The 12,968-nt window shown below is 40.4% G+C and overlaps 1 protein-coding gene across 1 annotated transcript; it reads left to right on the top strand.

Moving 5' to 3' along the window:
- Positions 1–4,989: 4,989 nt before the first annotated feature.
- On the top strand, positions 4,990–10,788 carry LOC146635071 (uncharacterized). Its single transcript, XM_085344518.1, has 3 exons — positions 4,990–5,007; positions 8,691–10,463; positions 10,713–10,788. The coding sequence occupies exons 1-2, from the start codon at positions 4,990–4,992 to the stop codon at positions 10,437–10,439; spliced, it is 1,767 nt and encodes a 588-aa protein (XP_085200644.1). The 3' UTR covers positions 10,440–10,463; positions 10,713–10,788.
- The last annotated feature ends 2,180 nt before the right edge of the window (positions 10,789–12,968 follow it).

The raw sequence follows: 12,968 nt of genomic DNA, 5'->3' as shown, positions 1-12,968 counted from the left end.
TGGAAAATAAGTATTTGGTCACCTCAAACATGGACAATCTCTGGCTCTCACAGACCTGTAACGTCTTCTGTAAGAAGCTTTTCTGTCCCCCACTCGTTACCTGTATGAATGGCACCTGTTTGAACTCATCATCTGTATAAAAGACACCTGTCCACAGCCTCAAACAGTCAGACTCCAAACTCCGCCAAAGAAGACCAAATTCGGCCAAGACCAAAGAGCTTTCGAAGGACACCAGGAAAAGTATTGTAGACCTGCACCAGACTGGGAAGAGTGAATCTACAATAGGCAAGCAGCTTGGTGTGAAAAAATCAACTGTGGGAGCAATCATCAGAAAATGGAAGACATACAAGACCACTGATAATCTCCCACGATCTGGGGCTCCACGCAAGATCTCATCCCGTGGGGTCAAAATGATCATGAGAACGGTGAGCAAAGATCCCAGAACCACACGGGGGGACCTGGTGAATGACCTGCAGAGAGCTGGGACCAAAGTAACAAAGGTCACCATCAGTAACACACTACAACGGCAGGGAATCAAATCCCGCAGTGCCAGACGTGTTCCGCTGCTGAAGCCAGTGCATGTCCAGGCCCGTCTGAAGTTTGCCAGAGAGCACATGGATGATGCAGCAGAGGATTGGGAGAATGTCATGTGGTCAGATGAAACCAAAGTAGAACTTTTTGGTATAAACTCAACTCGTCGTGTTTGGAGGACGAAGAATACTGAGTTGCATCCCAAGAACACCATACCTACTGTGAAGCATGGGGGTGGAAACATCATGCTATGGGGCTGTTTTTCTGCCAAGGGGACAGGACGACTGATCCGTGTTAAGGACAGAATGAATGGGGCCATGTATGGTGAGATTTTGAGCCAAAACCTCCTTCCATCAGTGAGAACTTTGAAGATGAAACGAGGCTGGGTCTTCCAACATGACAATGATCCAAAACACACCGCCTGGGCAACAAAGGAGTGGCTCCGTAAGAAGCATTTAAAAGTCCTGGAGTGGCCTAGCCAGTCTCCAGACCTCAACCCCATAGAAAATCTGTGGCGGGAGTTGAAAGTCCGTGTTGCTCGGCGACAGCCCCAAAACATCACTGCTCTCGAGAAGATCTGCATGGAGGAATGGGCCAAAATACCAGCTACTGTGTGTGCAAACCTGGTAAAGACCTATAGTAAACGTTTGACCTCTGTTATTGCCAACAAAGGTTATGTTACAAAGTATTGAGTTGTATTTTTGTTATTGACCAAATACTTATTTTCCACCCTGATTTACGAATAAATTCTTTACAAATCCTACCATGTGGATTCATGGATTTTTTTTTCACATTCTGTCTCTCACAGTTGAAGTGTACCTCTGGTGCAAATTACTGACCTCTGTCATCATTTTAGGTGGGGGAACTTGCACAATCGGTGGCTGACTAAATACTTTTTTGCCCCACTGTATAGGGAGTGCAGAATTATTAGGCAAGTTGTATTTTTGAGGAATAATTTTATTATTGAACAACAACCATGTTCTCAATGAACCCAAAAAACTCATTAATATCAAAGCTGAATGGTTTTGGAAGTAGTTTTTAAGTTTGTTTTTAGTTTTAGCTATTTTAGGGGGATATCTATGTGTGCAGGTGACTATTACTGTGCATAATTATTAGGCAACTTAACAAAAAACAAATATATACCCATTTCAAATATTTATTTTTACCAGTGAAACCAATATACCATCTCCACATTCACAAATATACATTTCTGACATTCAAAAACCAAACAAAAACAAATCAGCGACCAATATAGCCACCTTTCTTTGCAAGGACACTCAAAAGCCTGCCATCCATGGATTCTGTCAGTGTTTTGATCTGTTCACCATCAACATTGTGTGCAGCAGCAACTACAGCCTCCCAGACACTGTTCAGAGAGGTGTACTGTTTTCCCTCCTTGTAAATCTCACATTTGATGATGGACCACAGGTTCTCAATGGGGTTCAGATCAGGTGAACAAGGAGGCCATGTCATTAGTTTTTCTTCTTTTATACCCTTTCTTGCCAGCCACGCTGTGGAGTACTTGGACGCGTGTGATGGAGCATTGTCCTGCATGGAAATCATGTTTTTCTTGAAGGATGCAGACTTCTTCCTGTACCACTGCTTGAAGAAGGTGTCTTCCAGAAACTGGCAGTAGGACTGGGAGTTGAGCTTGACTCCATCCTCAACCCGAAAAGGCCCACAAGCTCATCTTTGATGATACCAGCCCAAACCAGTACTCCACCTCCACCTTGCTGGCGTCTGAGTCGGACTGGAGCTCTCTGCCCTTTACCAATCCAGCCACGGGCCCATCCATCTGGCCCATCAAGACTCACTCTCATTTCATCAGTCCATAAAACCTTAGAAAAATCAGTCTCGAGATATTTCTTGGCCCAGTCTTGACATTTCAGCTTGTGTGTCTTGTTCAGTGGTGGTCGTCTTTCAGCCTTTCTCACCTTGGCCATGTCTCTGAGTATTGCACACCTTGTGCTTTTGGGCACTCCAGTGATGTTGCAGCTCTGAAATATGGCCAAAGTTTTCCACACGCTTCTTGCGACCCTGTTGACTATTTTGATTGAAACACTTGATTGTTCGATGATCACGCTTCAGAAGCTTTGCAGTTTTGAGACTGCTGCATCCCTCTGCAAGATATCGCACTATTTTTGACTTTTCTGAGCCTGTCAAGTCCTTCTTCTGACCCATTTTGCCAAAGGAAAGGATGTTGCCTAATAATTATGCACACCTGATATAGGGTGTTGATGTCATTAGACCACACCCCTTCTCATTACAGAGATGCACATCACCTAATATGCTTAATTGGTAGTAGGCTTTCGAGCCTATACAGCTTGGAGTAAGACAACATGCATGAAGAGGATGATGTGGACAAAATACTCATTTGCCTAATAATTCTGCACTGTGTGTGTGTGTGTGTGTGTGTGTGTGTGTGTGTGTGTGTGTGTGTGTGTGTGTGTGTGTATATATATATATATATATATATATATATATATATATATATATATATATATATATATATATATATATATATATTTATTAGGGGTGCAACGATACACAAAATTCACGGTTCGGTTCGGTTCGATACTTTGGTGTCACGGTTCGATATTTTTTCGATACAAAAAAATGTTCATGCATTTTTAATTTGTCATTTATTAAAATTATAAATATATATTTTAACTCAAAAGTACAGTTTTTAAATTTAACCCTAACCCTTGTGCGTGTTTTTTATTTTGACAGCGAATGCGCACCTGCGGACCACTTATGTGCAGCCCTGGTTATTTAGCTTGTCATATCGCAGCCACAGAAATTCTTTTGTCCATGAAACCATAAAGCTGCACTTTCTTTTTGCCTTATAGTCTGATTTGTCATAACTTCTCCGTTTTGTGGTAAGCTTTTCTTTGGCTGTCACTTCTTCACCCTGACCTGTCTTATTTGGCTCAGCAGAACTAAAATATATATCTGTCTGTGAAGGTTCTCAGTCATCCAGGTCATCGTAGTCAAATATAAATCCTGCTGCTTTTACACACGCACTCACATAAGCTCAGCGATTCTCTGCGCGATCAACCTCTCACATGTTTAAGCTGCGGGAGATTTCACTTGTCATGTTTGCATAGTAAGCTACCAATTAATAAGACGATGTCAGAGGAATTGGTGCGCAAATTATCATCACTCACAGATCAGTGCTGTCGCTCTCTATACACAGTTCGCACGATTGCAAAGTGAAAGCAAAAAAACAAGCGCAAATTCAAACGCGATTTCAATATGTCACATATTGACAGTGGCTCACCGATGCCAATGACATAATTACCCAGCTACATTTCCGAAAGAATGCAAAAGCATTGACATATATTTTTCCTTCCTACAATAGCCCGACGGGCAGGGCAGAGATAGATTTTGGTAGCCCGACTGAAAAAATCGCTAGCTCCGGGACGTTGGGCTAGCGATATTGCAAGCCCTGTATCTGATTGAGGAATCACTCATCTTTGGAAAAGAGAGTTTATTACAGAGAAATGTCTCTTTCCAAAATAAAAGCTATACTATACGCTTCTTCTGGGCTATATTCTCAGCAGCATATTAAACAGCTGTCTAAATGACTCGGCTAAAGTTAGTAGCATGCTTGCTTGTTTTTTTTCTGCTTCCACTTGTCTTTGCACTAGGATGATGTCGGCGTAAGTGTGCAGTCATATTCGTTGTGTTCTCACTAGTGCTTTCAGGTTAATCTCGTTGAAATGACCTTAACGCCACAACACGGCAAATCTCCGTTAACGAGCTACCGCCGATCGCCCCGTGCATGGGGCTAGACGGCCAACACGTTAATGAGCTAACTGCGCTAACACACTAGTTCCCACCCATGTAATTGAGCATTGCATGGCACATCCAACATACTGTTTTACTTTAGTCCATGACTCGCTTACCTTCAGGGTCATACGTCACATGAAAACCAAAATAATTCCAAACGCCAGATCTGAATGAGGATGGAGGAGGTCCATGTTACAAGGAGAGCTTAACTTCTGTCTCGCTAGCTTGCCCTGCGCTCTTCCTTCTGACGATGCTGTCTGTGTTGAGCGCTCAGTGAATCTGCGTTCGACTACTCCGCCTAGGCTGCACTGTTGACCCTAGGCGGAATAGTCGAACGCAGATTCACTGAGCGCTCAACACAGACAGCATCGTCAGAAGGAAAGTTGATAAAATAAATTACAAATTTTGTATTGTTCGATACATATGCGTACTGAACCGAAAGCACTGTATCGAACGGTTCAATATCGATACAATATCGATCGATACGAATATCGTTGCACCCCTTATATATATATATATATATATATATATATATATATATATCGCTGTCAAAATAAAATATATACACATATATACAGCTGAGTAACAGGAGGAGAAGAGTCTGGTGGTGCAGCAGAGGAATAATTTCAGCCATTTGGACTCAGCTCAGCCACTACAGAGGAAACAATGACTTCAACACAAAAGGTGAGAAAAACATCACAGTTACACTGTTATTCAAACTGTGTGTACAGCCGGTCGGTTTTTCAAAACCCGTTAACAGCAGCTTTGTCTTTTCCATCCTGGGCTCCTCCATATATACAGAATCTACATTCAGAACCAAAAACCAGAGAAGTTAAAAGAAAATAAAAAGATCATATTTTCTCTAAACACATTGAAACAACATTATCATCAGTTGAACTTTTTTCTGAAGTAAAAGAGTTTCTCTACTCGTCAATATTTCTTCAATAATTTCATTTTCATTACAACTCTCATTGTTATGGAACGCCAGGACTGCCATAATGAATTAATTAAATACACCATTAAATAATTAATTAAATGTGGCAATAATTAATTAAAATTGGAATTAATTAATTAAATAAATAGTTATGATATATGTAATTAATTAATTATTGACACATTTAATTAATTATTTATGTATTTCACGTTTTAATTAATTATTGACACATTTAATTAATTAATTATTGACATATTTAATTAATTATTTATGTATTTCACATTTTAATTAATTATTGACACATTTAATTAATTATTTAATGATATATTTATTTATTTCATTTTGGCAGTCCTGACGCCTGGCTCTCATCATGAAATAATTTTATCTGTCAGCCTCACCCATCAAACTCAGGGGGCGGGGTTAACGCTGATCGAGTCAAAACCATTGCTTTGGCCTGGTGGCCATTGTTTCTAGCACACAACAACCGGCATGTGGAAGCTAACAGAACTGAGCTTTGAAAAACCCTGTTTGTGTGTCACCAAATACCGTTTTAATATTTTTTTAGCCGAGAATGTAGTGGTTTAATCTTCATGTGTCTGGTCGGTTTGTCAAGATACAGCCTCTTTGCAAAAGTGTTTCGATGATTTCGGAGATGTCGTCCCAGTCTCACGGCAAAGCGTGGGATAGACCCGCTCGCCTCGCAAGCAATCCCACCGACAAAGCGCAGGCCCCGGTACACAGCTGTAGTAACCCCCGCTGACTTCTTTTACTGAGGTTATATTTATCGGTGTTTTATTTCCTGATGTTCTTATGTGTCCTACGTGTTTCAGTCGCCAATTCTGAATTATAACTAACATTAAAAACATGTTTAAGGAGGAGAGAGAGCAAATAAATCTGTTTAACATCTGATCTTTGGGTTTTTGTTCAGTAATCAGCGTGACCTGTATAAACACATAAAAGAGATAACGTTGGTGTTTCCGTCATGTAGTAACTGCTGGCTTTAACTGTACAAAGGTTGTTCGACACTATGAAACACATACAGACTTCATGATGTTCGGCTAATATTTTTATTGTGAATATTAATCATGCTGACCTCGCTCTGTACACCACGCAGCGAGGTCAGCATATCCACGATATCCTCAGCTCCATGAGTTAACACAAAGTTTCCCAGCTGACTATCTAACTGCCAACTATTCCAGAGACGTGAAAATATACAGCATAAAGAAAAGTGTAAGAGACTCAGCAGCAGATTAGAATAACAGTTATACATTTAATAAATCACCAAATGAATCCAAGAAACGAGCAAACCTGTTCCGACAATTTGAGTTTGTATTCCCTCAGCTGCAGACTCGCTGCTGTTTAAATGTTTGAAAAGGAAGATTAGATATAAACAAACGTCAAACATAGACTCAGTCTGCCTTCACATTTGATATGAGGCCAGCACGTATAGTGGCCTCAGCAGGCTATTACTGAAATACACATGCTATATCATAAACTATGATATAAATAGGGAGGTCCTATTAACATTTTTAGTTTTAAAGGACACCTTCCTGCCTTTAGTCTCATTCATGAGCAGTATTCGTTTTCTTCTAACATCCAGAAGTCTGCACAATGTGTTTCATAGTTTGTAACAAGCCTTTGACAGGTAAACATAACATGACCGAAAAAGCAAAAAAAAAAAAAAAAAAAAAAAGAGAGAGAGAGAGAGAGAGAGAGTTGACATAAGAAGAGAAAATGCTCTCAATTATGGAGACAGACAAATGGTTCATTTATGTTTGATGTGTGTTTATTCCTCCCTAAATATCGTCGGTGAAGTTCGCCATGCACGTCAGATTTTCCTGCGCATTTTTATACCTCTGCCAACAGAGAGAGAAAAAAATCACATTCTAACAGACAGCTGGTGCTTAGAATACAGTTGAATAACTATTAAAAAACAGATGATATTTAGATGATAGTTCAGTCTAACACATGTGCCAGTGAACCATTAAACGTCTGTGAAACTATGCAGTTATGAAACGTAACTTTAACCTCAGCCAAACCGATTTGCTCAGTTGTAAATAAAACAGCGAAGTAAACGTGACCCGACAGACAGAACCTGAGTGAATGAAGTCCAGCGTTTAACCACTGAGAGCTAAAACTCAGCTGAGGTTTGAAAGCTGTGTGCTGGTGATTGGACATCAGCCGCTGATAAAGCTGGCTCGCCTATAAAGTGCTCTGTAAGGAAACAAGCTCCAGCAGCTCTGCGCTCGGGGAAAATACTATATTTACTTATCTTGTGCAGAAAAATGCGCTGACATTGCGTTATATCGAGCACCGGCTGCCCAGTTAAACTGTGACTATCACCAGGTAACTAGGCGTGTTTCTTGAATTAGCAGCAGGTGTTAAACAGCTGACAGATGAGGAGGAGGATGCATGCAGGTAAACTGAGGGTCTGCTGAGCTGATCGCTGGTTTCGTGAGAAAAATGTCAGCTCGTTCTTTATGTTACAGAAGCACAGAGACACAAGACCAGGCGGAAAGAGACGATCGTTCGGTGAAAATGAGAATCTGCGAATGCAACATGTGGAACACGGAGAGTGGAATATGTAAACAAACCGGTTAATGTACCCCCTCGGTGCGCTCTGCATGCTAACTGTTAGCAGAGCTAGTGAAATCTCTGAAAACATCTGAGCACTTTTGCAAGCATGTTCTATGTTGACAACCTGACCAGACATACGGCGCGACATTCGCGGCTAAAACACTGTTAAAAGTGTAGCTGGTGACAGAAAAACGGGGTATTTTAAAACTACACCACCACCATTGCTGCTTGTGATTTGATCTGCATTCTGGGATAACTGGCTGCCCCAAGTCTACACAAGCAATCGATTATCTAGGATCGACCTGTTTTGACTTACTTTGCACGGCAACCAATCAAATGTTAGAGAAGCTGCATGGGCAGCGTTAACCCCGCCCCCTGAGTTTGATGGGTGAGGCTGACAGATAAAATTATTTCATGACGAGAGCCAGGCGTCAGGACTGCCAAAATGAAATAAATAAATATATCATTAAATAATTAATTAAATGTGTCAATAATTAATTAAATGTGTCAATAATTAATTAAAATGTGAAATACATAAATAATTAATTAAATGTGTCAATAATTAATTAATTACATGTGTCATAACTATTTATTTAATTAATTAATTCCAATTTTAATTAATTATTGACACATTTAATTAATTATTTAATGGTGTATTTAATTAATTCATTATGGCAGTCCTGGCGTTCCATACATTGTAGCACATCATTGTAATGTGATACTGTCACCAGAAGGTGGTGGAAACACACCAACAATGTGTTTGTTCTCACTTTAAATTCCACCAATGGAGGGAGTTTCAGTTTGTTCCACGACTGCATTTCACTCACGGCCTCTGTTTGTATCTCTGTCACTGCAGGACCAACATGGAGCGAGAAGTCAGCGCTCTCAGGAGGCCGACAAACCTCACAGAAGAAAAGGAGAGAAAACCTACAGCTGTGATGAGTGTGGGAAGGAATTTACCCGGGCTGAACACTTAAAACGACACCAAATCATCCACAGTGCAGTTAAACCTTACAGCTGTGAGTTGTGTGGAAAGTGTTTTACCCAGGCTGGAAACTTAAAAACACACCAACTCATCCACAGTGGATTTAAAGCGTACAACTGTGACCTGTGTGGAAAGTCTTTTACCCTGGCTCAAAGCCTAAAAAAACACCAAGTCATCCACAGTGGAGTTAGACCTTACAGCTGTGAGTTGTGTGGAAAGTCTTTTACCCAGGCTGGACACTTAAAAACTCACCAACTCATCCACAGTGGAGTTAAAGCATACAGCTGTGACCTGTGTGGAAAGTCTTTTACCCAGGCTGGAAACTTAAAAACACACCAACTCATCCACAGTGGATTTAAAGCGTACAACTGTGACCTGTGTGGAAAATCTTTTACCCTGGCTCAAAGCCTAAAAACACACCAACTCATCCACAGTGGATTTAAACCGTACAGCTGTGACTTGTGTGGAAAGTCTTTTACCCTGGCTGGACACTTAAAAACTCACCAACTCATCCACAGTGGATTTAAAGCGTACAACTGTGACCTGTGTGGAAAGTCTTTTACCCTGGCTCAAAGCCTAAAAAAACACCAAGTCATCCACAGTGGAGTTAAACCTTACAGCTGTTACTTGTGTGGAAAATCTTTTACCCAGGCTGGAGACTTAAAAACTCACCAACTCATCCACAGTGGATTTAAAGCGTACAACTGTGACCTGTGTGGAAAGTCTTTTACCCTGGCTGGACACTTAAAAACTCACCAACTCATCCACAGTGGATTTAAAGCGTACAACTGTGACCTGTGTGGAAAGTCTTTTACCCTGGCTCAAAGCCTAAAAAAACACCAAGTCATCCACAGTGGAGTTAAAGCTTACAGTTGTGACTTGTGTGGAAAGTCTTTTACCCAGGCTGGACACTTAAAAACTCATCAAGTCATCCACAGTGGAGTTAAGCCTTACAGTTGTGACTTGTGTGGGAAGTCTTTTACCCAGGCTGGAGACTTAAAAACTCACCAAATCATCCACAGTGGAGTTAAAGCGTACAGTTGTGACTTGTGTGGAAAGTCTTTTACCCTGGCTCGAAGCCTAAAAACACACCAAGTCATCCATAGTGGAGTTAAACCTTACAGCTGTGAGTCTTGTGGAAAGTCTTTTACCCTGGCGCAAACCTTAAAAAGACACCAAGTCATCCACATTGGAGTTAAACCTTACAGCTGTGACTTGTGTGGAAAGTCTTTTGCCCAGGCTGCACACTTAAAAAAACACCAACTCATCCACAGTGGAGTTAAAGCACACAACTGTGAGTTGTGTGGTAAGGCTTTTGCTCTAAATAGCGACTTACAGAGGCATCTAGTTACCCACTCTGGAATTAAGGCGTACAGCTGCGACTTTTGTGGAAAATGTTTCAGCGACATACGGTACCGAAATATTCACGTACGGATTCACACTGGAAATGATGTTTACTGCTGTGATCAGTGTGGGAAACTGTTTGCAACAGGTGCAAAGTTACGACGACATATGATTAGCCACACTGAGGAGAGACCATATAAATGTGACCTGTGTGAGAAGACTTTTAAAGCTCCACTTCAGCTGAAAAAACACCAACAGATCCACACAAGAAAGTAACTCTACAAGTGCAGTTACTGTGAGGTATGTATTTAGTTTTTTTGTCTTGTAATTTTAACCTGATTGTTTGGAACAAGTCTGATCAGTAAACTTATGGAGTTATACTGAATGAACTGTTTGGAAAAATGAAGAATAATTTTCACTCAGTAAGCTGAGTGTTGTAATGTAAACAGTAAAATGTAATTGGACGTTGGCAGAGATGCTTTTTATTTCAGGCAACGTTCAGGATAAAAATGTTGAAGGAATTCCCCAACTTACAATGTCTTTGTTTAGATGTGGAGCAAAGCACATGAATCCATTTCTCAACCCTGTCGTCACTGTGGTGGTGGGAAAGAGTTTCTCTGTGATCTTTGTGGAAAAACTTCCAATCATCAACGGGACCAAAAACCACATCAACGTAGCCACACTGGAGACAAAATGAACTACTGCAAAGAATGTGGGAGAGGCTTCCACACACCAAGTACATTAAAATACATGAACTCTTCCACAGTGGGGTCAAAAAGCACATCTGTGACCAGTGTGGGTCATCCTTCACCACTGGAAATGAGCTCAATGAAAAAGCATAAGGGAATCCACACTGGAGAGACACCATACAAGTGCAGACACTGTGACAAAAGCTGGTCACAATCAGGTCATCGTAACAAACATGAACGTACACACATGGAAGTGAACTTCAGCTGTGACCAGTGTGACAAAAGCTTCAGGAATCTCAGTTCATACTCTGAACACAAACAATCCCACACTGTAAATAAACTGTTTCACTGTTACCAATGTGCAAAAGCCTTCACTTCATTATCTGCTCTGTGCAAACATCAGCCTGATCATGCAGGACTGAAATCACTGGATGTTAATAGGAAAATTGTGCTTAGTAGTCAGTATAATCTTTCAATGATACAAGTTTGCATATGGTAGAATGCTGCATGTAATCATTTGTGTGTAGAAGTATATAGTTGGTGGCATATTGAAAGAATGTCTCATCCTAGGAGGTCTGTAACATTCTAGGGTGTTCACCAGTGTTGGTCAAGTTACTTGAAAAAAGTAATCAGTAACTAATTACTGATTACTTCCCCCAAAAAAGTAATCCCGTTACTTTACTGATTACTTATTTTCAAAAGTAATTAATTACTTAGTTACTTTTTAAAAACACGATTTACAACCTGAAGAGGTGATGAAGCGATAGATCTTTCAGCCCAATTCTACTTTTTCTACATAATCCATCATACAAAATGTAATCAAATGGAAAAGTCTCATTTTTTTTAACTTGTTTTATCATTTTTAATCTTTTAACTTTATGCATCAAGCAAAAATTTAATTATATGCAACATTCTCTGACTGGAATAAATTAGTTTCACATTTAAACCTATTTTCTACACATTCCAGCACATAAAATAAAATATTTTTTGTGTTTACACTCACTCTTTCAAATAGATGCAAGTAAAAAACAGCAGAAAATAAATAAAGTCAAAGACTCAGCGGTCCTGTTGCTCTATTTTCACCTGTAAAGCAGGACTGAGGTAGGCGGAGGTTTACCCTGATGCAGGTGTGCCGCGGTCAGGTGAAGAATCCACGAGTTACTCTGTGAATTTCCCATTACGTCTTGGTGCTTGCTTGGAACTTTAGGGGTTTTTTTCGCTGTAAAAAGAAGTTTTCTTCCCACGCACGATGGACGCTAATGTTTTTGTCCCTTTTTATGGAATCAAACTCAAAGTAAGGTCAGTACTTCCACGCACGAAAAAAGTAATCAAAGTAATCAAAAAGTAATCAGATTACAGTAACGCGTTACTGCCCATCTCTGGTGTTCACCCCCACATCCTAGGAGCATGAGAGAGGTCGTACCTTCTCTTATTGTTTTACGGTAGGATTAACGTTGCTACAGTATGTCAGTTTTAGTTTAAGTGCTTTTTTACATATAGATGAACTGTTGGATTTTCCAGACCAGCAGGTTAAGGGAAGTCGTTTATGGGGCCACACTCTGACCCCACACACACACACACACACACACACACACACACACACACACACACACACACACACACACACACACACACACACACACACACACACCTCCACATTCCAATGTAAGGAACAAACGCTCCCTGAAGTATAAATAAAGACCAGGGCAGTTTCTCAGTGCGAGCCTCAGTGCTGGAGGCTGCCCTTGCTAGCAAGAAGTTCTGTGTGTTTTTCTTCTCTGAGTCTTTACTGAAGAAGTGTTTTAGAGTATATTTCTTAACACTGGATCACAATGAATCTGAAGAGAGAGAAAGATCCTCTTCTGGTTTCAGGGTCAGACTTAAAAACCTTGAGATCAGGCTCCACAGAGTTCAGATGGAATCTCCTGTAAAGAGTGTCAGCTGATGCCAAACTTGGATCTGATGAGGTAGCTCTGATTTCTGGAGCTGCAGTGAATAATCCTGAATGTTACATTTAGGAAGCGGCATGTATAGATATGTATATCAAGTTTATTATTTTTCCTTTTAGGGATTTTAATTCTTCCTTCATATTTAATCTTTTGCTGAGGTAAAATCT

The sequence above is a fragment of the Diplotaxodon limnothrissa genome, linkage group LG3 (assembly GCF_057381915.1).
Source record: "Diplotaxodon limnothrissa isolate DT_005_m linkage group LG3, D_limnothrissa_male_GT1.1, whole genome shotgun sequence".
In the NCBI taxonomy this organism is placed as follows: Eukaryota; Metazoa; Chordata; class Actinopteri; order Cichliformes; family Cichlidae; genus Diplotaxodon; species Diplotaxodon limnothrissa.
This window is presented reverse-complemented; position numbering and strand designations above follow the sequence as displayed.